Below are 26032 nucleotides of genomic sequence, written 5' to 3' on the forward strand. Positions count from 1 at the left end.
CTCAAAAATTAAAAACAGAACTACCTTATGACCCAGAAATCCCACTTCTGGTTATTTATTGTAATCTATAATAATAAAAGCATAATATGCTAATTAGACTGGACGTCCTTCTGGATGACCTTCCAGACGAAGCCGGGGCTGTGAGGGAAGACTGGGTCCTGGGTGCTGGAGGGAAGCTGGTACTGGCAGATGGGGAGAGGAAGGCCTACACTTGCACTAATTTCATGCATCGGGCCTTTAGTAATTCAATATGATTCCCGGAGGGCACTAGCCTTATTAGGGAAACACTTTGCAAATTATATAAATGTCTAACCACTATGCTGCACACCTGAAACTAATATAAAATAATACTGAACATCAACTGTTACTGAAAAAAAAGAGTGTGCAATCTAATTGGTGATAATAGAAGATTGAATTAAAGATTCCTCGTTTTGAAGATGAACTTTCTCATTTTGTAATGATTTCCACTAGTTTTACTAATATTTTATCTTATAATTATAATGTGCAAAGTCCTATGAAACCTATTTAGCAGATAAACTGTTGTGGAAAACCACCTTCTTTGCTGATGAATTTATCTGAGAAATGATAATATTTGTTATGAACTTGCCAAGTTCAACTGTGGGCAGATCAAAGATGTTGGGAGCGTAACTAACTTATAACCCTGAACCCGGGTGGGTCATCCCTGAGAGTCCGGCTTACCTTCCATAATAAACTAACTGCTATGTTAAGAAACTACAAAACTCTTTAGAGGTCACCTGTGTTAGAAGAATTACCCAACTGGGAAGTATACACTAAGTGACCAGGTTATTATGATCTCTGAACCCATAATAATCTGGCCACTCAGTGTATATCTTATATAATAAAAGGCAAATATACAAATTGTCTGCTCAACCAGAAGTTTGACTAGCAGGCAGGCCGGCCAATCAATTGTCCATGTCCCCTCCCCCTGGCCAAGCTGGACAGACCCTATCCATGCACGAATTCCTGCACCAGGCCTCTAATCTATAAACTGAGTGGCCAGATTATTATGCGTTCAGAGATCATAATAATGTGGCCACTCAGTGTATATCTGAGCTCAAGCTCCGTCAATGAATAACCTTGAGATACCTGGACAGCCAATGACCTCTCTGGGCCTGGTTTCCTCATGTTTAAAAGGAAACATTTGGGCAAGATGGTCTCTAAACTACTATGGTCTCTAAGGAGAGAAGTTGCTGTGGATAGGCCCTTAAGATATTTCAGGATTGTGGCAAAGGCACAATTTAACTTGATAGCAAACCTATTTTAGGAAGATGGCTGCGGAGAACATAAAAATGATTTTGAAGTTCTGAGTTCAGGGGAGGGAGCTCTCTACTCAGAGCAGCTGCATGCTTTACCATCCCCCACAAAACGTACGTAAGGTGAAGGAGGGTCCTATCAAAGACTATGCTGAGATAACAGGCATAAACTGGGACTGTCCCTGGACAACCTGGGACATAGGATCCCCCTCTCTTCCTCATCTTGGAGAGTTAAAACATTGCGGCAGATCAAAACATTTTCCATTACATCAAATTAAACATTCAAATAATAAAGCATCTACCAGATATTCCAAATTGATTCAGCCTTTGACTACATTTTTGTAAATTTAGTCAAAGGCTATTTTACTTCTTGTACACCTTCCTAGGAAGAGTCGTGGATAAAAAGGAAACTCTCTTCTATTTTATTTTCCAGTGTACTAAAGCATAGTCCACGCTGTTTATGAACATTTATACAAATGTTTGGACCCTAGACAGTATGTCCCTTTCATACTAAGCACAGGTGTGAAGCCGGATCCTGAGGGCAGGTGGAGAAGAGCAGCTCCCAGCAGAGCCCCCTCCCCTACAGCACTGGGGCAGCCCCCAACTTACTTGACTCCCTTCGGCGTCAGGATGCACTTGGAGTCGTGCTGGCAGGGGTTCAGGTCCTGGGCACAGAAGTCCAGCTTCTCCTCACACAACTCGCCTGTTAACATGGCAAACAGCATTAGTTCAGAGAGGAAGGTTGGCAGCCTTCTGGCAGCAGGCTGTGCCATGGCCTTTCAGTGTGACCCAGTTGTGATTGGGGGGAAAAAATCACAAGACAGAAGCAGAGGATCCAAAATACAAGTTCTGCTGGTACGCAGTTTTATGATTTGGGACACCACATGTATAGCGATCTGTGACAAATATACTATTGGGTTTAGACAAAGGAAATCTGATTGCTTTTCATGTCTGTTATTGTATTAATTTTATTCTGGAATTTTTATGGAGGTCTAGCATCTACCCAGAGGATAAATGAATAGCTAATAAATATTCACAGGCTGAGCCCACTCATGTCACCACATCCGCATCCAGGAACAACCCCATCGACCAGCATCCCAGAGGTCTGGGGTAAATAACTGCTATCCTGACAGTTAGTGCCACAGAACAGCCTTGCCTGTTTTTGAGCTTGACGCAGGTCGAATCATTCTGTATTTACCCTTTTATGTCTGGCTTAGTCTATTTAACGTCTGAAAAAATAATCCTCAGATCTTCATAGTCTCCAAGGTCTAATAAGTCTAGAATAAAACATTTCCCCCACTTATGACTTATTGCAATAGCTCCAGAGAATACTTCTAAGCTATTATACATCCACCAAGATAGACAGGAAAAAGCAAAAGGAAAATCACTCTAAATAGAGAACACAGACTTTTTTCTGGGTATCAGCCAGCTCGTAAGGAATAGGTTTGTCAATAAAAGTGAGTGAAGAGCATAATCATGCAGAGTCTAGACACACTGTGTTAATTGCATGTCTGACTCTTTCTTAGAAACTTACTTCAGATACAAATAACATGGTTCTATTTCATTTTCAGATATATTGGGTCAAATGCGATTTTCAGCGAGAAGACTTTCCCAATCATTGTGTGAGAGATTAAGGGGACTGAAAAAATATAAAAGTTATTTTCTATCTTACTTCTGAATTAATTTTTCATTATGTTAGTGACACATCTATAGGCTGCTGTTCAAGAAACTATTAGAATTTTGATTTGTTCAACATGTGTGGATTTAAATAGCATTGGTTTAAAAATGAGTTTAGCCAAAACCAGTTTGGCTCAGTGGATAGAGCTTCAGCCTACAAACTGAAAGGTCCCAGGTTCGATTCGGGTCAAGGGCATGTATCTTGGTTGCGGGCACATCCCCAGTAGGGGGTGTATAAGAGGCAGTTGATCGATGATTCTCTCTCATCGATGTTTCTAACTCTCTGTCCCTCTCTCTTCCTCTCTGTAAAAAATCAATAAAATATATTTAATAAAAATAAAAATAAAAATGAGGAGTTTGCAGCACATCTGTTGTTAGAACAAGTGTTTAGTAACACTTTGCTGAGGGATAGAAGTAGTTGCCTAACAACTAAATGTGGCATATTATTCACTCTGCAAGCATCTCTTTCTATGATGCGAGTATATATAATGTGCTCATCTAAGTATTACATCAACTTGATCTATGATAAGGTAGGTATTTTTTCTCTGTCTCTTAAGATGAACTCATTGCACTGAAAGTCTCATATATTTCTTGTACAAGAAAGCTTTCTGTGTCTCTAAATCTGTACAAAAATGTTTCTCAACTACATATGATGAGCTATTTTTAAACAGGGTTTATTTAAAACTTTTTACTTTCTGTTAGTGTGAGAAAGGGGTAAATGCTTTACTTTTGATCTGAGCCCATTCAACCCAACCCAACCCAAAGCAATTAAGCCAATCTAAACTGTTGTTTATATGGATTTACTATATGATGCTCTGTGCTAGATGCTGGGGCTACAGGATGGAAGTGATGGGCACTGCCTCTGTTTTCTCCCAATGTGCCACCAGGTGAAGTCTGAGGTGGACATAGATCATAGAGAAAAAACTTCAGCTCTCAGAGATGAAAATAGGAGTTGACCCTTTATTCTTCACCAGATATTTCTTCATAAACTTGTTTTGGGCAAAAGGGCAGAAAGGAAATGATTCTAAGCAATCAATGACTAAACAGATTGCCAAGTATGTAATCAACCACAGCTTTAAGACTAAGTGTGCCAACTTGAATGTGAAAAGCTACATCAAAGCCAAATATTTATTACCTTATAAGGAATCTATGCTATAAGAACAGCATAGCAGCGATAGTAATCATTGCTAAAGCTGTGTAGGATAGTTCTTTGTGACCATTACATAGCTACACATTGGACTCTCTGATAAGGTTTATTACTTCAAAAAGGATTTGTCTCCTTTTCCATATGACCAAATATTGGAATATAAAAAAATGTTACAAAAGCATTTTCTGCCCCCAATTACTGCCTAATTCACTATTCAAGTCCAATCTTCCATTCTGATTCTCAGCACCTGTGTCTATTCACTGGTTTATGAATTTATCTCAGATTTGTGCCCAATTTGACGGTGTTTCATTTTGCTTGAGCAACTTTAATAAGTTCTGTTTTCAATTTTTACACCCATTCTGTGTCTCCTTCTTTATGAAAATTCCCTAGATATTAACCACTTGTTATTTATGTACAATTTTTATATGTGATGTCTGTTTCTGCTATCTAATACCACATATTGTCTGAACTGTTGTTGACTTAACAATTATGTAGTGCTTACTACTATGTGTCAGAGAGTTCTAAAGTTGTGCAAATAGGCTGTCATTAAATATTCACAAGAATCATACAAGGTAAGGTTGTAGGGTGGTACTGATTGGTGTGCACTGCATATTATTGGTGCTTATTTCATTCCCTTTCTTTGAAAGTTCATTGAGAGCAGTATGCTTGGCATGCACAGCATAATATATTTTTAGAGTATGGTTTGGAGACATACTAAAATAATAGTTATTAAAAGAAAGATTTATTCTCATCAAGGAAAGAACTCTATCTTGCTGACCTATATTCAGCTTGGATTTCAATTTAACCTTTAAACATTTTTTTTCTGGTTCATTTTATTGAATAGTCACTCATGAATAATAACTAGCTTATGCTCTCTTCTTTAAACAGTATTTTAGATTTTTCCCTGGCTAAATGTTAAAATAAATATTTTCATTGGGCTATTTAATTTATTGTAATTGCATTGGATTATGCTGTATTTTGGGGAAGGCAGCCTTTAAAATTTAAATATTGTTGCATAGTGGTGAGACCTAGGAGCTCAATATAGATGGGAAATGTAGCAAGCCCCATACACAAATGCAGGACTTGATATCTACTTCTCAATTAGTAAAGAAAAATTGGACATTTGAAAATACCACTGCTTTTCCAGGAATAATGGAAATAAAATGCACTAACAGTTGTATACTCATATGTTTTTAGCCACTAATGAAAAACTTCTCAAAACCTCAGAGTATTGAAAGGAAATTATGCTATTCTTCTTCCTCTTTTCTCCTTTTCCCCCCTCCTCTTCTTCTTCCTCCTCCTCCTCCTCCTCCCCTTTTGCATCATCTTCTTCTTCATCTTCTCCTTCTCCTTCACCTTCCCCTCTTCCTCCATCATCATCATCATCATCACCATTACCATCATTTTCACCAGTATGTGTTTGGTTAAAGCAAGATGTCAGTGGAAAATCAGGAAAAACAAAAGGAACCTGACTTTGCTTTTTTAATGGCCCAGGGCCTGCCTGAGATAATATCATCAGTGGCTGCCCCCCTTTCTAAGATGATAAAGTGTGAGGTGACAAAAAGGGAAAGTGGAAATGTTCTTTATACACTACACATAGCTAATGTTATAATCTGTTAATTCTATAAGCAGGTCTATATATATGTAAAACGACATCAGGAAAGATAAGTCAGCCCATTGGAGTGGGATAAGGTCAACGTGGTTGAATACAGATTAAATTCTGGCGCCCATAAACTCCTCAAAAGATAGGGGTCCAAACAGACCTTGACTGCATAATTTGACACCAACTCAGGAAACCCTATTTATTTGCTCTCTACCCTGGATCCTTAAAGAAATTCAATGACAAAGCAATATTGTGAAACACCGTGATTGCCTGGCATTTGCAACCTCACTTTTGATCAGACAAGGAAATTCATCTTCCTCATGCTCCTAGTTTTCAGCTCTTTTGTTGATAAAAAAAAGTTAAGAAGCTGTGTGTATGTGTGTGTGTGCATATGTGTGTGTGTGTGTGCATGTGTGTGAATTGTCTGTGTTTTCAAGAAATAGAGAGTAGTCAACCACAGAGCCTTTTGCTACCTCTTCAAGATATGAGAGTTAGTGAATGACTGGCTCTAACATATATATATATATATATATATATATATATATATATATATATATATATATATGGCATCATGTGTCTTAAATAGAGGTGACTTTCTTTATAAAAAAATAATATCTGGTTGTGTCTGTCAGGTAAATATGGCACACAGGGGGACTGACAATGCCCGAGTTCTATAGTTACACTAATGTGAGCTGTGATGGTACAGGGGAAGAGCGATGCTCACTTCCCTAAAAGGCCGTGATTTCTCAAAGCCCACTCGAGAAAAAGATACAATTCATTATTGATGGAACACCTGTACACCTGGATTTCATGAAGAATTTTATGTACTGGTAACGTGACCATACATCCTGGCTTGCTCAGGACAAGTCCTGGTTTACCCCTGTTGACCCAAGGTAATTATCAATAGTGCCCCCATGCACTCACACAGATGCCCTGACTCAGATGAGAAATGTTATGGTTATCTGAGCAGTAAAAGCTGAATTATCAGAGTTAATGTTCTGTGTAGAGTGATGAGTGAACGAGAATAAAGGGAGAAATCATAGGGAGAAACTACTCTGACCGGGAGAGATGACATTTGGGTTGCTGAGTTATCACTTGGGATGGCCTTCTGCAACTTATTCAGTATAAAAGAGTGGACTGGTTGCAGAGACGTGAACTGTTTTATTGTTCTGGGCCCCCATTCTTCATTGGTAAAATGAGGTTCTGAAATTGAAGGTGTACAAGGTCTACCATGGCTCTAAAAAGTATTTTGAAAATGCTTATAGAGAGACGGATAACGCAGATAGCAAGCTAGCAGAACATCACACTGAGCTGCACACAACAATGTTATTGCATTCAGTGGCAAAAACAAAGTGTCAGTGATGCCCAGAGCCCCTTAAGGTACCAACACTGTGAATCTTATTGCAACGAGGCAGAAATCTCTGCACACTTTGATGGTTCTTCCGGGAAATACCCTGTTTCCCTGAAAATAAGACAGTGTCTTATATTAATTTTTGTTTCCAAAGATGCGCTAGGTATTATTTTCAGGGGATGTCTTATTTTTCCATGAAGAAGAATACGGTACACATTTATTGTTAAATGAAAATAAAGGAAATTTATTACCTGTATACGATACAATAGTACGGTAGTTGTCAACACAAACCAGACAAACTGTGAATCCTACAGTATCAAGAATTTACTCATTTATTCAATGACAATCATGTCATCGTCTTCTGGAACATCATCATAACAATCCAATTCCTGAATTTCCTGGTGAATTTCTTGTGACTCCATTTCTTTCAGAATCAGTGGACCAAATCTCTCATGTTTAGCTTAGGGGAGGCTTATTTTTTTGGGGGATGCCTTATATTTCACTCAGAAGAAACCTGTACGTAGGCCTTATTTTCAGAGGATGTCTTATTTTCGGGGAAACACAGTAGTACCTAGGGTTGGCCTTGCCTCCTGTTTCAGTTTAGATCCATGAACTCAACTGATGCTAATGTTCCTTCCTTTTTAAACACAAGGGGCCCTTCCTTTTATTTTCGTGTGTACTTCTGGTATTTCCAGTTATCTTTTTGTTTACATCTTATTACCAAACTTACCAAAATAGTTTTATACCTGAACTACAAACTTCTCCCATGGAGTGATCTGCCTATGGCTTTTCTAATGATTCTGTAGCAAACCAGATTTCTAACATTATCCTATATTTGGAGTGGTGATTATGAGTGAGGTCCTGTGTTAAATGCTTGGAGTCTAATGGTGAAAAACAATGACAACAACAAAATGATGTCGCTAGTCTCCTGGAGCAGAAGAAATATATTAATCTAATAATTTCACAAGTAATTCTAAAATTGCCGGGTGATAAATGCTGAGCAAAAAAATGTCCAGGTACTCTAGAGGAGGGACTGACTGTGAGGGAGGCTTTTCTGAAGTGAGCATTGGATGTGAGACTGAAGTGGGGTCTCAAGGGCTGACAGAGGTTCTGTGCAGGAGGTGGCCTGGAAAATGAGAGCTCTGAGAGACAGAGAGTGAGCCCAGGAGAGTGTAGTGCCAGAGGTGGCCACAGAACTTGTCAGGGTGCACTTGGCAGAATATCTTTAACCTATGAGCATTGATTGGGTACCACTGCAGGATCTGAAGATGGATGATGGTCAGCTGACATCTGCACTTTGAAAAGAACATTCTGGCTGTGGTAGCGGATGGATTACAGAGGGGCAGATACGAATGGACATGAGAGATGACTTGGCTTGCACTCCGTTGGTGGTAGAGGAGATACAAATGGCCTGGAGAGGTGGTTAGGAAGCCAAACAGGTGAACATTTGTGAGGGATTCGGGTGATGAGGCAGTTGGTGGAAGATGGTTTCTGGAACTTCTAGGTGTCTAGTGTGTATATTTGGAAGTGCTTTTTAGCGACACAGACAACACTAAAAGATCAAGTTTTGTGGTGCAAAGATCAAGAGTTTTAAATATGGTGATGTGGTCTTATGGGTTGAATGTGCCCCCCCCAAAAAAAACAAAAAACAAAACCCCCACAATGATACATAAATATGTTGGAGTCCTCCAGCACCTCAGAATGTAAACTTAAGAGGAAATCAAATTAAAATGAAAAAAAAAAAACCACTCACAAAATAACACAACAACAACAACACACACACACATACACACACACACACACACACACACCCCATATGAAATCATCAGGGTGGGCCCTACTCCAATATGATTGATGTTCTTATCAAAAAGGGAAATGTGACAGAGAGAAGATATGAAGAGCCGCAGGGAGAAGGTGCCCAGCTACAGGCCAAGCAGAGAAACCTGCAGCAGAGTCTCCCTCACAGCACTCAGATGACCAGCCCAGTTGACACCTGGATCTCAGACTCCCACCCTCCAGAACTGAGAGACAAACATTTCTGTTGTTTAAGCCATCTGGTCTCTGGCATTTGTCATAGTAGCACTAGCAAACCAATACAGGTGGTCAATTTTACTTTAATGAAGGTTTAGGTTGGGGAGTAAAAGTTTATTTATGCCATCCTTCCTTCCCTTTCCCTCCCTCTCTCCCTCCCTCCCTCCCTCCCTTCCTCCCTCCCTTCTTTCCTTCCTTCCTTCCTTCCTTCCTTCCTTCCTTCCTTCCTTCCTTCCTTCCTTCCTTCCTCCTTCCCTCCCTTCTTTCCTCCCTCCTTCCTTCCTTCCTTCCTTCCTTCCTTCCTTCCTTCCTTCCTTCCTTCCTTCCTTCCTTCCTTCCTTCCGTCCTTCCTTCCTTCCTTCCTTCCTTCTTTCCTTCCTTTCATCTCCCTGCTCAACTTTCTTAATTCATCCCATGCTGTTCTCTCCTGAGTTCCAAATTTTCTTCCAGGTCTCAGAGCTTCTTCAATTGTCTGTAATAAGTGATGCACAAGGAAAGGGGATGGTACAAGACCATTACCTCTGCACTTCAAAAGTGGCAAGGTCCTTACAGAGTATAACAGGGGTGTCTGGCATTGCCTTTGTGTGCTGCTTGGGCTAGAAACCTTTCTGCAAAGCACTGGCTGACTGAGACCAATAAACCTTTAGCCCTCCCTCCAAGGGCAGCCAGCATTAGGGTTTGCAGGATGGGCTACCCAAACAGTAATAAGTGCCAATGGCAAATGACATTAGGCTATTAAAGGTGACAAAGGCAAGAGAACCACACACTTTGGTGTCTTAGAGAGGGGGAGAAAAGTGAGTCCAATGCCTAGTTCCATCAGCTTTATCACAAATTTGGAGACTGACTTGAATAACAACTGCACTTCAAAGTAACTACTAATATCTGTACTATTCTTAGTTATAAAAATGATACTCTTGAAAGTATTTTCTAAACTTTAATTATGTCAAATACATCAAGATTCAACACAAATTGAGGATACCTGAGTTGAATGTTATTTCCAATATGATTACTATTTCCCACACAGCCATTCACATTTCTTAAACAATATTTTCCTAAAAAATACTGGCTTAACTCATGGCACTCTTCCAAATTCTTAACTATGGTGATGCTTTGGCAAATCAATGAATAATGAAGACACCATCTAGTCCATGGCAGTTAAATGTTTCTTGAAAAGAATAATAGTGTAAAAAGAAACTGACCACTTGTAATAGTATCTATTTATATGTACTCTGAAGTGAGAATTTTCTATTTGACAAAAATTTTAAAAAAGGTGCTTTGGTTTAATAACTTTGGGGAAAAACATCTTGAGTTCTATCCAGCAAAAGATTAAAGGAAGTGCATGACAAAGTCTTTACCCTGTAGGTTCCAATCTGTAATATTTAGAGAAATGAGATGCCCACTTTTTCAGTACCCTGTAGAAGTGCCATTTAGAAACTGCTGAAATGGCTTATTATTGTTTTTATGTATTACTATACTTTATGATCCACAAATTTATTATTACCCCTAAAGAGATTTGTTCTCTTTGTAAATTGTTCTAATCAGAGGCAATGTTTGAAGAGTTACTGAGATTGATGATTCCTTGCTTTCTATCTACCAAGAGATCTGGGCAACAACATGTTTTACTTAGACTTACTCAGTCCACAAAGCCTGCTGATCAGAGAAGTTGGTCATACAGCCCCTGGATTAGGATTTCTGGAATTTTCTAATTCAAATCACTCTGTGCTAAGTATTGATTTGCTTTACACTAATGGAGAAATAAGAAAGGATGGATTTGAATTAATAAGTACCTCTTCTGAATCTTTCCAAAAGTTAGACCTTGAAATTCAGGTTAGGCATGTCTATCTACAACAAAATAATTTTAGATATGAGTACCATGGCACTTCTGAGATATTGTACTTGGCTGCTGCTAGTTTCTGCTAATGTAGCCATATTAATTTCTTTTCCCCTAAAATAGAAAAAAATGTCAGAGTCCATTTTGAGGCTCACGGGGTGGGGTGGGTTGAGGGGTTGACAGTGCAGCCTGTCCTTGTAGCTATTTTTAAATTATACAAAACTAGGTGTGTGTGTGTGTGTGTGTGTGTGTGTGTGTGTGTGTGTTTTATATACAAAAGAATCATTGATATTGACAATAATGAAAAGGGAATTTATGACAGCAATCTGAATAAATGGACCAGAATTATAGTGTTATAACTAATCAGTTATGACATTTTCAAATATACTTGGAACAAGGAAGGAAGTCTGGTTGAATTCCTGACAGAATCCCCAGGACACAGATTTATGGAGGGTCAAAGCATCATTCTTCAATTATTTGCATTTGAGCTCTTACTTGGCTCAAGAAAAACCTCAATAAATTGTACCAGATTATGCTACTTACATTGGTACAGCAAGGGAAGTTATCAAAACAAACAATTTATTAGACACAATAAGTGAGAGTTAATTTTTTAATAGTATACGATTTGAGGATAGGACCTTTATTTATAGTTATATGTTTGTGCCTCTTTATTCCCATTGCATTAACTAGCACATTATCTGTCACAAAATAGATACTTGATGGCTGCTGAGAAATGTGACAGATAACATTTATTGGATTGCATCTGGAGGAAAAATACGTTTTTAAATGTTAATAAAGGCGACCCCAATAGCATGAGGGACCATGTAAGGAAACAGAGAGAATATAAGGAAAACGGGTAGCAGATTTGAGTTTTGACATTGGCCTGAGATGGGTAGCATGTGGACTCAGACATCCCTACACTCTCGTCTGCTAAGTCATGCCAATCCCAAGGGGAAATGGAAGTGATAAACCTGAGAATGAAGGAAGTGTGTGTATTGGCACTTGAGTGCATTCTTGAGAAAAACTAAGATAAAGGGTTCTGAATGACTCTCACTACCAAATTTTACAAATTCCTATCAGAAATTATACATTTCCCATTTAGTTTTGTTGATTAGATTCCACATAAGTGAAGTCACATGGTACTTGTCTTTCTTAAACTGGCTTATTTTGTGTAGCATAATTGTCTCCAGGGCTATCCATAATGTCACAAAGGGTAAGATTTCCTTTTATAAGGCTGAGTAGTATTCCACTGTGTAAAGGTACCATAGTTGTTTTATCCACTCATCTACTGATGGGCATTTCGGCTACTTCCAAATTTTGGCTATTGTAAATGACACTGCAATGAACATAGGGGTGCATATATCCTTTCAAATTAGTGTTTTGGGTTTCTTCAAATATATGCCAAGGAGTGGAATTGCTGGGTCATAAAGCAGTTCCATTTTTAATATTTTGAGGTAACTCCATACTGCTTTCTATAGTGGCTGCACCAAGCTGCATGCCCACCAACAGTGCACGGGGGTTTCCTTTTCTTCACATCCCCACCGGCACTTGTTTATTGATTTATTGATGACAGCCATTCTGAAAAGTGTGAGGTAATATCTCATTGTGGCTTTCCATTTGCTCTTTATTTGTGTAAAGAAAAACATTCTCACCCTATCCGGTGTGGCTCAGTGGATAGAGCATCAGCCTGCAGACCCAAGAACTCAGGTTAGATTCCAGTCAAGGGCATGTACCTTGGTTGCAAGCTCCTTCCAGGCCTGGTATCCTCGAGTGAGGATTAAAGAAAAAAAAAAACATCCTCTGTCTTCTCTCATCAGACCTTGCAGTGGAGCAGGGAGATGGATGGACATAGAGGTTGGACATAGATGAGGGGATTTTGGGAGTCATCTCAGGACAGGTTAACTGAATTGGACTTTCATGGGAATTATTTCCATTTCCTCCTCTTTTGCTGGGCCAGGGCCAGAATTATTTGTTGCAGGCTCTGCTCAAGGTTTTCACCCAAACATCACAGCTCATCACCATGGGCAGAGATGCCCAGTCTCCAATATTGTCAGTGCTGATAGTAACAATTGGCTTCATTTCCATTAGTCAGTAAAGGATTATTTACAAATGGCGTGATTCTATATATATATATTTTTAAGAGTCAACACTTTCTGAAGATTCTTTTTCAACATCTGAGGCTTTCTTATTTGTGTTAACTCTCCTGAAATTTGTCCTCTCAATCAGAAATAGTTAACTGATCTTTTTAATAGGATCAATAAAAAAAATCCAGATAACATGCACTTCCCTGAACTTAATGAAGTCCATTGTTAGTAGAAAAATACAAAGAACTGATCCCGAGGGACCATGAGTTCCTGAAGATATGGGAGCTGCTCCTGAATGTCCTCCCAGTGCCAAAAGTGTGCCAAATGGGACACATGCACAAAGCAGGGCATGGCCACAGAATAACCTTGTGAGATAGAGTTAACCATAATTCACAATAGGAAGGCTCCAAAAAACATGCTATAAAAACGGACATGAAAATGTTTCCAACAAGGACAAATCTTCTATGTTCTCACTTTTGTTCTCAGTGATGTAAAATGGATTGCTACATAACGCCTGTTTGCCAAAGAATTTGATTCATTTTCATAGTCAGAAAGGGGTCTCTCTTTGCCCGTGAACTGGTGAAGTAACTATATGATGCTGTTAACTTTCCTGGGATATGAGGAATGACGACTTTAGCAAAATAACTGACCTAGTCTGAACTTGCAGTGAGGACCAAAGCCAAAGATTTTGCCTGGTGGACAAGGATAATGTTTTTTTTTGCATTTTTGGATGCTTAGCACGGTGCCCTGCATAAGGTATTTTCTCAATAAATATCTTGTGAGTTTTTAAAATGGAAAAACTAACCTCCTCAATAAATAAACAGAAAAAGAAGTGTTTTTCAGCACTTCCTCATTGGAACTAAATAATGGAGCTAATTCCAACAGCTACTGAAACTGCAGAAATATTTAAATCTTTTTTAAAATAAATAAATCCAAGTTGGATTGAACAAGGCTTGGTTAAACTAGACTGTTGTGCTGGGTTCACTGGTCCCAGCCTATTAACTTAAGAGCAAACAGGATCATTAAAATGTTTTCTGAGGTTCAAAGGTTTGTAAGAAGGCTTTGCAAGGTTAGAAGATGAATGTAAACCACACAATACCATTAGGCTGCCAATGTATTCTTTATAGTAAAAGCATACTGCAGGTAAGTCTGCAAGTATAATAAATTTTCTATAAAGACCATACACATCTTGAGGCAGAATTAATAACAGAAGGGGACACTATTTTTAAAAGATCATGGAAATCCAAAAATATACACAAATCCTAAAAAATGCAACTAAACCCAAGAGTTCTTCAGCATTTACTATTTCCTTCCACTTCAAAGTAGAGTAAGGGGGTGAAGAGAACCAAAGGCTTAACACCAAATAAAGCCTTTCCACTAGAGTGAGCATAAAAAATAACAAACTAATACTTTTTAAAAAGGCAGTACAGAAAAATATGGGGAGAAAAAGTTCCTTAACCCACGTAATTTCCATTAGGTGGGATTTGCTCTATCAAAATAACCATAAGAATTTGTATGCCATCAGGAATGGTGTCAACTCATCTAGGTCAATGTAGTGATGATGGTTGGAATTAAATGGTGCAAAACTTTACGTCAGTCATACAAGACAGCACTGATACCGTGTTTCCTCGAAAATAAAACATCCTCCGAAAATAAGACCTATTTACAGGTTTCCTTCTGAGTGAAATATAAGGCATCCCCTCGAAAATAAGGCCCCACTAGGCTCTGTCTCAGAATGAAAATTAATTTACTGTAAACTGTTCGCTAGGGCTGCCCCAACTGGCGTCTAGAAACCAATGACATTTCGCGGAGTCCTGACATCACTGCTGTGTGGAGGCAGAGCAGAGGTCAGAGTGAGCAGGGTGGGAGAGAGGAAGAGACTTTCGCATATTCGTGTAGAAGAACAGGAAGATTAGAGCGGACTAAACGCGGTGAAGGTGGTGAGTGCTGGTCTGTCTCTGGTGACACTACCTGATGCTCGCTGCCGCCCTCATGATGACTGAAGGTTCTCAGTCAGTGGCAGACCCTGCTCCAGCCCAGATCCAGGCCCCAGCAAGCCCAGTGACAGTCCCCAGGTAGGCCCCAGGGGGTAAATGTCTGATAAAGGGGTAGGGGGAATGTTTGGTGAAGGTGTTCAGTGGCACAGGGGTGGGGGGAGGGGTATCACTTAAAATGACACAGGAGGATCAGAGGGGGCAATCAAAATGACACAGGAGGATCAAAAGAGGTTACTAAAATGGTAATCCCCCCTCTGATTCTCCTGTGCCATTTTGATTCACCCCTCTGATTCCCCCTGTGTCATTTTAAGTGATACCCCTCCCCCCACCTTGATACCCCAATTCCTTTTTTTTACCCCTAGAAATGAGCGCAAAAAGAAAAAGCTACTCTGTGGAGTACAAGAAAGGAATCGTGGAAGACTCTTGGGGCCAAAATCTTACTGCTTTCTGCAAAGAGAAGATGTTGAGTATCCGATTGGTCCAAAAATGGTGAGCAGAGTATGGTAACCTCATTGAACAAGTGGACAAGGGAAATGCTAAAAAGCACAAGTGTGGATCAGGTCAGCAACCATTATTTTCTGAGCTGGAAGACCTGATCTGTGAATGGGTTGTTGACAGGAGAGCAAAGGCTTTGGTTGTGAATAGGGCTAAGATTCAAGAATTTGCCCTTGCAATGGCACCACAGTTTGACATAGCCCTCGAAGACTTCAAAGCATCACAACACTGGCTGGATAATTTCCTTCAGCGAAGTGAACTGTCTTTAAGAAGATCAGCAACATTGTTTAGGTTGGAAGATACTCAAGTTATTAAGTGAGCACTTGCATTCAAGTCCTTTATTGATGATGCTGACTTCTCTAAATACAATCTTTCCAACATGATTGCTATGGATGAAACTGCAGTGTTTATGGGCCAATCATTTCAAACAACAATTGAACAGTGGGGTACCTCCTTAGTGTACATTCCCTCCACTGCTTACAAAAGTGCACATTTCCTTTATTTTGGCAATTCGTCTGGATGGCACTAAAATCCCACCTTTAATCATTTCTAAGGGCAAGAAGGAAAAAATTGAACGTGTTTTGGGTGTTTTTATTCTTGAAACTGAAAAAGCCTGGGCCACACAAGCAGTTATAAGGAAGAGGGTCGATTTAATGCTGCCGCTTGTTATGCGAGGGAGCCAAAGAAGTCTGCTAGTCTGGGATGCAGCCAGCACTCACCATGTTAAAGACATGAAGACATTTCTTCACGAAAGAAAAATAGATCAGATAATGATTCCTGCAGGAATGACGGCCTATCTCCACACTCTTGATATTGCAATAAACAAGCCATTCAAAGACAATTTGCACATGGAAATTAATGACTACATTGAAAATAGAATGGAGAGAAATCAGCATGGAAACATTGTGAAACCTAAACTGCAAGAAGTTGTGACTTGGGTGCAGAATTCATGGGAGAAAATTACTGACAGTTGCATTGCAAATGCACTGCGAGCAGGCTATCTTGACAAGAAGTACTCATTTAAAGTCAGTGCTATTGCTAAACATGAGAGATTTGATCCACTGATTCTGAAAAAATGGAGTCACGAGAAATTCACCAGGAAATTCAGGAATTGGATTGTTATGATGATGTTCCAGAAGACGATGACATGATTGTCATTGAATAAATGAGTAAATTCTTGATACTGTAGGATTCACAGTTTGTCTGGTTTGTGTTGACAACTACCATACTATTGTACCGTATACAGGTAATAAATTTCCTTTATTTTCATTTAACAATAAATATGTACGGTATTCTTCTTCATGGAAAAATAAGATATCCCCTGAAAATAAGACCTAGAGCATCTTTGGGAGCAGAAATTAATATAAGACACTGTCTTATTTTTGGGGAAACAGGGTATTTCTTGCATATGACATGTAACATTGTAAAGTGTTTTCCCATCTATCTTTCCATGTTATTCTGAGGTGGAATAGATGTCAATTATCCCTGTTTCACAAAAACAAAACAAACAAACAAAAAAACACAACAAAAAACAAAGAAAGAGAAAAGGAAATAAAGACTGGGAGAAGTCCCATCCTAAAAATGAGGATGAGAAAACTAAGCTTCTCCCATTAGCTGGACAAATCCATCAGTATCCCAGCTGCCCTAAGTGATGGGAAGTAGACTCAGCAACAGGAGAATTAATTAATTAGCTAATTAATTAATTATACAGGCACTGATTAGATACTTCTTTTCCCTCATGTGTAGATAAAACAGACTGATGGTCAGCACCTGATTTTTCTGGCTCCCTCTACTGTTTTCAGATGCACACCAGGGACCTTGGGTATGGCAAGCTGGAGAGGCAGTAAAAGAAAAGCTTGTTGGGCATCATTGGCCAGTTGGAGCCTTTGTGAGAGGTACCGATTCTGAGCCTGGACCGTGGCAGCAGATAAGTAGGAATTGGTCCTAGTGCAAGTCCCCCAAGTCAGAGGGCATGCCATGGGGTCGGTGAGGTATTGGATGGACCCCTCTTTACAATCTGTGGATCCATGGGTGAGTGCTTTCTCAATGCTTTGTACAAGTTGTTGCTTGTATATGTCTACAGCGATTTAAACATTTTCCTTATGTCAGCTAATTCTAGAACTTTTTTTTTTAAAAAATATTTAAGAAAATTACCCTCATTGTCATAAAGAAATTGCAATTTCATTTCTAGTTAATTTTGGGTTAAAAAATAGAGAATGGTTAGATGGTTTTTATAAGCAAATTCAGTCATCAGCAGATTCTTGGAAATAAAAGACATGTTTTATAAACCTAGGCATGAAATTTAGTCAACACATGAAACCACGTGGTGATTGGAAATACTCTCACACTGCCAAGCTTGCTCCTGAGAGCAGATAGAGCTACTTAAGGGCATATTCCTGTGACAGAATAATTGCTATTATGTTTCTGATAGACTCAGACCTTAGACATCCTCACCCCAAACCACCAAGTGATTTAGTATTTGGAAAAAAGGAGAGATGATATTTGACCAAGAATGCATCAATCCACAGAGAATTGACCAGGCTATATTTTTATATTGTACAATATGAAACCATTTCTTTTTTCATGTTTGTCAACTTAATTGTGCTTGGTAAGTGACCACACACAGTAAATTGCCTGAATGACGCAACAGAAGTGAATTCCTTAGCAAGAGGAGCCAGGGTGGGCTGCTGGATAACGTACCCGCATTAGCCCTATTATCTTCCAGCCAGTGCTTCACAGACAACTGGCCCTGCCAAGACAGACACACCTTGGGCTCCTTAGAGGCTGCTAAGCCTGCACTTGGCACTTAAAGACTTTTGGCCAACAGACTGAGTAAAAGACTGATGTTATTAGTAATCATTCTAAAACTTTAAGATAAGGCTTCACAAAGTTTCTGTGGTGATTTCTCAGGCATGCTTACTGCTTTGATCATTTCTAGGACTTCCTTTCCTGGGCTTCGATGGATGTGGGGAGCCACATAGACCATATTATGTCAATGATTGGACATGGCTCTCTTGATGTTTTAAAAATATTGCCTTGCCTGGCTGGCATGGCTCAGTGGTTGATTATATAGACCTATGAACCAGGACGTCGTGGTTTGATTCCTAGTCAGGGCATACACCTGAGTTTCAAGCTCAATCCTCAGTAGGGAGCATGCAGGAGGTAGCCAGTCAATAATTCTCTATCATCATTGATATTTCTATCTCTCCCTCCCCCTTCCTCTCTGAAATCAATAAAAATATGTTTAAAAAATACTACCTAGTACTCATGATGTACCGTAACATGAATTCAACAATGTCATTTTATAAACCAAGCTCTTGGGGCTTTGTCATTTTTTTAAAATAAAACGTTTACATAAATGTATACACCTTTCAATATTTCTTGTTTCACCTTCAGAAGATATTATTTTAAGGTTATTGAAAAAAATCCCAGTACTGAAAATACTTGTATCTATACTCTAGGTCAGGTGTCGGCAACCTGTGGCTCCAGAGCTGCATGTGGCTCTTTTGAAGCTTTACTGTGGCTCCGACAACTTGCAAGCCTGTGTGAAAATGAAGGTAGTGTCTTACAGCCCTGATGTGCTGACACTGTGCACTGAGGTTCAGGAGCAAAAATCCCATTAACCAGGTAAATTAAATATTTTATTTAGCTATTAATTTGCAAAAATATAGTTATATATAGTTATATATTTTCATTGTTAAGTGAAAAAGTCCTTTTTTTCTTCAGATTGACAGCTAATTGCACGATCTGGTATATACTATTAAGGTAAGAAACAGTTATATTTGTTTTAAATGTCGCAATGATTTTGCGGCTCCCAGGTTTTTTTTTCCTTTGGAAACGGGTCCAAATGCCTCTTTATGTCTTAAAGGTTGCAGACCCCTGCCCTAGGTATACTAAATGATTTATATTTTTCATTATAAAAATAATTTATTTTTGTGATATCTTTTAAAGAGTAAAAGCAAACAGACAAGTAGGGAATAGCAATTATTAGTCTTTCTTTTACACCACCCTCTTCCCACTCAGAAGGTTTCTTTCATAGCCTTTTACAAATTGTGTAAGTGCATGTCAGATGCCCTTTATATACCGCTTGGCATAGCTACCCATACATCAAAGACGTGCATGACTGATTCAACATATTAATTTCAATTTTGTCCACATTCCTTTTCCCATGTACATATAATGATACCCATATAGCTGTAAATGAAAGAGGGAAACAAAAATCATAGTAGACTTAAAAGGCGACTAACCTTTTTCCACCTCATTCAGATTAGCAGCTGGCAGCGACAAAGACAGAAGAGACAAAAGACTATTTACATTGCGAAACAACAGCAGAGCACAGGAAGCCAGTGTATTTATAACGGAAGGGCCCAGAGTGAGCGGGTGAGGGGAAGCAAGGCTTGGATTTCTTACCTATAGCCGGCCAAAACACAAACAAGGGGGACATGAGGAGACAGGCAAATGCCATCACAGGCAGCCAGGGATCTGCATCTCAACCAGGTCACTTAACCAGCCTTACTTTTTAACACCGTACATCATGGTTAGTAGGTGGGCATGGATGGTTAGGAAAAAGAAATAAGGGTACTACATGGAAAAATTAAAACGGTCTGAATGTTTTCTGCATCTTTACATGCCAAACTGGTATGGAAGCCTTTGTGTACCGAATTTGGTTAATCCCATTAAGTGACATCTTGGAATACAGTGTGATCATCTTTAAGTGTGGTTCCATGAGAGTAGGGTTGATTAAGAAACATAGTCTTGACAGAGCAGATCCAGGGCCTGACTCTCGGGAAACATGCAAAAACACATTTTCCAAGTCAACCCCTAAGTTCATACCAGAGTTTCAGATAGGGTGCCAGGTTCTCAACGTGGCAGGGGTGCCATGTTTATAATGTTCATTTTTATAAGTTTTGAGCTTGTGTGATTGCTTGAAATGCACATTCAAGAAATGCCTTGGTTTTAGAAAGGATACAATAATGGTTTTTTAAAAATTAAAAATAAAAAAGAATTTTTCAAGCTAAAATTGAAACCCTAGAGTGAATTTGAAAATTATTTGCTTATCAATTTCTGAGTCTGACTTCGCCCCATCCTTGGTGTAGTGCCTTTAATTTAAAACAATGCTGAATTAAACTCTTCAAAAATTAACTATGCTTAATCCTTATTGTAGTGGTTTTAATTTAGAATTATATGGAATTAAACTTTTCATAAATTAACCTGCCTGAAGAATTAGCTATCAACAACCATTTATTATACAACTGGAACAGATAATGGATTGCATTAAGTAGAAAATAACAGTTTTGATAACTGGGGGGAGGAAAGAAGTATAACAAGTTTTAGATCATAGAAAATCAATATTGACCCTTAAATTTATGTTGTTAATCCCTGCAGCAGAAAAAAGCAGATAGTTTTTTAGTAAAACTTATAGTAAATCAATAACTATTTACTATAATGTGCTGGTGATATGGGCTTAAATACATTTAATAAACTTCCAATGGTGATTCATTTTATTTTTGATATTTGTAGTCGTGTTTTATAGCCTGCCCATCATATCGAGATTTCTCCATCAAATTGCTTTCAGATCTCTGAATTTTCTCCATTAGCAATAGTATGTCCAGTCTGACTCTTGCCATGGATGCCAAATGTAAAGCCTTCCCCCATAATAATTTATGAGCTTTTTCCATGAAGTTTTATTTGTTCCAACTAAAGAGTTCACGTTCCCATCTATGCCTCTGGGGTATCGAGTGAAAAATCTTCAAACAGAAAGCAACTTGTGACTTGAATGATTTTTAAACAATGACAACATTATTATATTCCCTGAGCATAGCAGGGTTTCTGTTCCCAGATCTCATGCTCATTAATCAGACTCCAAACTTACATCTAAAACAATACAGCCGCATTATACGAAAATTCCTCCCTAACTGCGGACTTGGATGAAGCAGGATATAAAACTCTGGAGCCCGATTTATATTTTCCTATAATTAAAGGCCACTATGTGCCACTAACTTCAAAATCTGCAGATGGTTGTTTGATATTTTGCAAATGAGCTCATCTCACATATGGACAGAAATGCTATAGTGAATAGATGAGTTACAAAAGGGCCTCATTTAGATATTTGCTCTAATGCCAAATCGTCAAACACTTTACTGCCCATAAGATTCAGCCCAAAAGGCAGAGTGGTAATATCTTCATGCTATTAAGTTTCTATTGAGCTCAGGATTTTTGTTTACACTTTGCCAAAATTCAGGCAAACCGATATCTGTAATAGCTATGCTTAAAAAGACTCAATGAGTCTCAGGAGAACCAAATGGCTCTTGACAGATAATCTTGGCAGGTTCCCACATGATAGCTTTATAGATGTCATATTTTGGCTAAACAGTGGTTTTGCTAAGTTGTTTCTTTGTTTTTTTTGTTTTTTTTTTTTTTTTTTTTTTAATGTTTCAGAGAAATATATCTGGCACAGAGAGATGAGGCTTCATAATACTTTTCAGAGGAAGCCGCACTGAACAGTCACTTCGGGCGGAGACAACACGTGGGCAAGAGGATCAGGTAAGGAAGGGAGGTTGGACTGTGTAGGTTGAGAAGATAAAACAGACTTAAAAGAAACGGATAAAGAAGAAGGTACAGCAGATCTTAAGCCAAAGCAGGGGAACTCCTCCAAAGCAACTCGGAAGAATCTGCCACCTTCTGTAAATGGTCATGGAAAAAAAAAAAAAAGGCACGTGAGAACCCAAACACTGCAGTGCTCTCAGGCCTGGGTTGTCAACACAAGGAGGATGTTGACCAATCCCTGGTTGCTGGGCTCTGGATCTCATTAGCTGGCCAAGGTGCCTTTGAAGTGCCCTGGTCCAATTTCTCCTAGCCAGAGTATACTGGTTTAAAGGGCCTCAAAGTTTAAGTGAATTAAGCTTTTTCTGTAATGATGATAGAACAATGGCAGAAGAAGAAAAGGATTCTATCTAGGTAACAGATTTTAATGCAAACAGCAGGCTTCATATACAGGTCTAAAGGACCCTATGCAATACAACTCCATTCTCAGGGGAGCCCCCAGGGCTTTAGTGCATGCTGAATACACTTGCTATCCTTCACTAATTCAAAATATCAAAGAACACTCAAATTCTGCCCTCAAGGGCTGCATATATGTAATAGAGAAATTGGTGGCTATACCATGTTCAAATTTCTACTGTAGCTAAGTATATTACTTTATATGGCATTGGGTGCTTCGTTGGTATAAAAGAAAAAAAAAAATCCAACCCTGAGAAGGCAGCTTCAGAGGCACTCAAACAGATCTGGGTTGTCAAAACAACACCCCATTATTCTATCTTGCATTTTCCCATCAAGAAAGGTACTTAGTGAAATACAAAGTTTAGGCATGCCATAAAAGCTTAAATGTCCATGCTTTCCTAATAAATCCCCTGGACAGTTAATCATACGATGTGACTTCATCTTTCATGTTGGGAGACGTTGACCTTAGGCATTTATGTAGTTATTTCACCCTCTGATATTAACTATGCATTACATCATGTGGAAATAAATGCAACTAATGAAATGTACCCAGTGGAATGAAAATGGTAACTTCAAATAGAGTGACAGAATTTACTGCTCCATATTTTCTTACAAATAAAATGCATAACATTCTCTAAGTGGTCTATTAAGAAAACAAGGTTATAGTTGTGATGTTTCTTCTTCATAGCCACAAAATTAAATCAAAATAAATATTCTGACATAATAGCCAAATTATAAACTTGATGTTGACTTTACAGCCTATTGGCTTATCCAGGGAAGAAATTAATTTTCTTGAATTTATCATCTCAAGAAACAAAATGCCAGAAAGAAGATGACAGTCTCATAAGATTATTCAAAGTGCTCAATATTTTTCTATTTGTATTTTTTTAAGAACATGAGTTATTAGAGGAAAGCACTCATTATTGAAGAAGCAAGTATGGATATAATCTGAAATGCTTAATTATGTTTCGACTATATTAAAAAATGCCCCTTGTTACATGTGTTGATCAGCACAGGAAAAATGCTTTGTGGGTGATACCATCTAATTGTGAGCCTAATAGGTACAATATGATAACTCCTGGGTTTGCTGGATAGCAATAACATGGTAGATAACTGTGCTTGGTGAGTCTTTTGGTTGAATGAAACAATTATTAACTCTAGCTGTTATTTACATTACCTCTAATTTCCCAAATACCTACCAGTTATTGAATAATTCAATAATTTACTAAACGCATGCAGCAAAATTCCCATGATGCATTCAGATACATGGACCGATGGCTGAGCATTTGAGCATTTCCTACCTGTGTACTCAGGTGGGCAAAGGCATGTGTAGTTATTAATCCCATCCACACAAGTAGAATTATTTTCACAGTCATTATCTTCACAGTCATCAATATTGACTTCACAGTGTTCTCCTTCAAATCCATCAGCACAAATACACCTGAACACCAAAGGGAGGAAAAGTAAAATAATAATAACAACTCTGTATTTAAAAAAACAACATGTGGTCTACATATTGAAAAATACTAAATACATTTATCAATTACAGAACTTTTAACAACAAAGAATTGATTTTTAATGACATGTATAAGTATTCATTTAAGATAATATCTTACAAATCAAAAACAACTTTAAAAAATGCTGGCTGGAAATGGCCCTGTAAGTCAATAAATACCATATATTTGCAGATTTAAAATACAAGCAAAGTTTACTCTATTTTAATCTCAAATTGTGCTCTAATAAAATAATCCATGCTTCTTTACTCACAAGTGACAAGGAACTGGTTCTGATTTTTTTTAAAAATGGTAACACCTACTGCCCTATGTGTAATGTTCTTGATATCTCAAAACAGAACAAAAAGGTAATTTGAAAATCAAATTTTATCTTCCTTTCAATTATAAAATGTGAATGTTCTTTTTACGTCTCAATAAATGCATTTTTTTCCACTGGCATAAAACACTGTACATTTCATCTTAGTAAGTATCAGAATAATCTTTGAAAAGCCTCAATGAAAAAGAGATAGTTTCATAACAGAATGCAGAAATGAAGCCTATTTATTATAAAAGTGATATTCCTAACAAGCTTTAGTGGTACATTAGCATTCTTACGTGAAATTATTAGTGTCATCATAAGAACTCTATTTCATAATTCATGAAGTACATCTGAGGTAATTGTACTGTATGATTAAATAATTCCAGATTAAAAATGTTCACAGCATGATTGTCTCTTTATATTGGAGGTTGGAAATGAATCATTAATTTTGTTTCAGTGGGACCTACATCTTTTCATTATACACTGTCTTTAAAAGAATATACACAGCAACAAATGAATATATAACTTTCAGTAGGAGACTAGCTGATTATTAATTAGCATAATACAGCCACTCCATTATCTTGATCTAATCTAACTTGATTAATCATAATGTGTGCATGTACATGTTTTAAAATTTCTGGATTTTGTAGCTGCCTGAGCTGAAAATACTGAAACATCTATATTTGTTTTTATGTTGCAATATCTCAGAGAGGAACTCACACATTTTGTTCTTGTGAATTGATTCCTGGCATTCATTTTAAAATAAAGTTCCCACATTTGAAAGGGAGAATGTGTGTTTGCTTAGTTATTCTAGCTCCAATACTTTAGACACAGATCACAGACTAATGAATGACCTACCAGAATCCATCTTTGTCACCTTCTTTTAAGTGGCAAGTTCCTCCATGTTTACATGGGTTACTGATACATGCATGAATTGGGACATCACAGTCCTGCCCCTGGAGAAGGAATGGCCAAGCAGAGTTGGGTGTAAATAAAGTAGTTGTTAGCACAATAAAATAAGGTAGTTGACAGCACATTAAAATAAGACAGGCCTACCAAGGAGAGCTATCCTTTCAAATCAGAGCTCCTATGACAGCTTCGACTCACCTTGAAACCATATGGACAGGTACAGCGATAAAAGTCAACTGGATCATTGTTACAGGTGCCATCATTTTTGCATGGATTTGATAAGCAAGGATTACATTTAGCTAATATAGTCACATCCACAGGACCTAAAAAGTAATTGAAAAAAATATGTGAAACTGGTGCTTTCTATTTATAAGTCACTTAGGATTTTTTTAATGCTTTAATGAGTTTAATGTAACAGTATATTTTGTATAAAAGTTATTGGTCATATATCTTATATGAGCCTCTTCCATGACAAAACCAGAAATCAGCATCATCATATTATGTAATAATGTAATAGGAGGCCTTTTTATTGAGGGATGGTGAGACTCCCTGACATCAGAGTGGGACTCTGGGTTTTGATTTAGATGGTTAGTATCTGATGTTAATCATGCTAATTAACATGGTCAACCCCTTCACCGGCCAATGAGCTCCATGGCCACCGCCTGTATCTTAATTTCAGCCAGCTGCCATGGAAAGACATGTCACCCATCCCAAAGAGGACTGTGTGTGTGTCTGTGTGTGCATGTACATTGGGAGACGTGTGGATAAGTTTTATAAGTAGAAACTCATCAGTTAAAATATCAATTTATCAATAACATATGA

General features: G+C 38.2%; 1 protein-coding gene across 2 annotated transcripts in view; it reads right to left on the reverse strand.

Moving 5' to 3' along the window:
- The window catches only part of SLIT2 (slit guidance ligand 2), a 321752-nt gene that overhangs the window by 24258 nt on the left and 271462 nt on the right, over nt 1-26032 (reverse strand). For both annotated transcript variants that reach the window (XM_084898584.1, XM_084898583.1), the window contains 4 exons: nt 25409-25533; nt 25160-25257; nt 23791-23930; nt 1884-1977 (listed from right to left, as the gene is read on the reverse strand). In XM_084898584.1, coding sequence (XP_084754710.1) covers nt 1884-1977; nt 23791-23930; nt 25160-25257; nt 25409-25533 — 457 coding nt within the window. The remainder of the gene's footprint in view (nt 1-1883; nt 1978-23790; nt 23931-25159; nt 25258-25408; nt 25534-26032) is intronic.

This window comes from Pipistrellus hanaki, assembly GCF_964339955.1.
Source record: "Pipistrellus hanaki genome assembly, chromosome: 1".
NCBI classification, from domain to species: domain Eukaryota; kingdom Metazoa; phylum Chordata; class Mammalia; order Chiroptera; family Vespertilionidae; genus Pipistrellus; species Pipistrellus hanaki.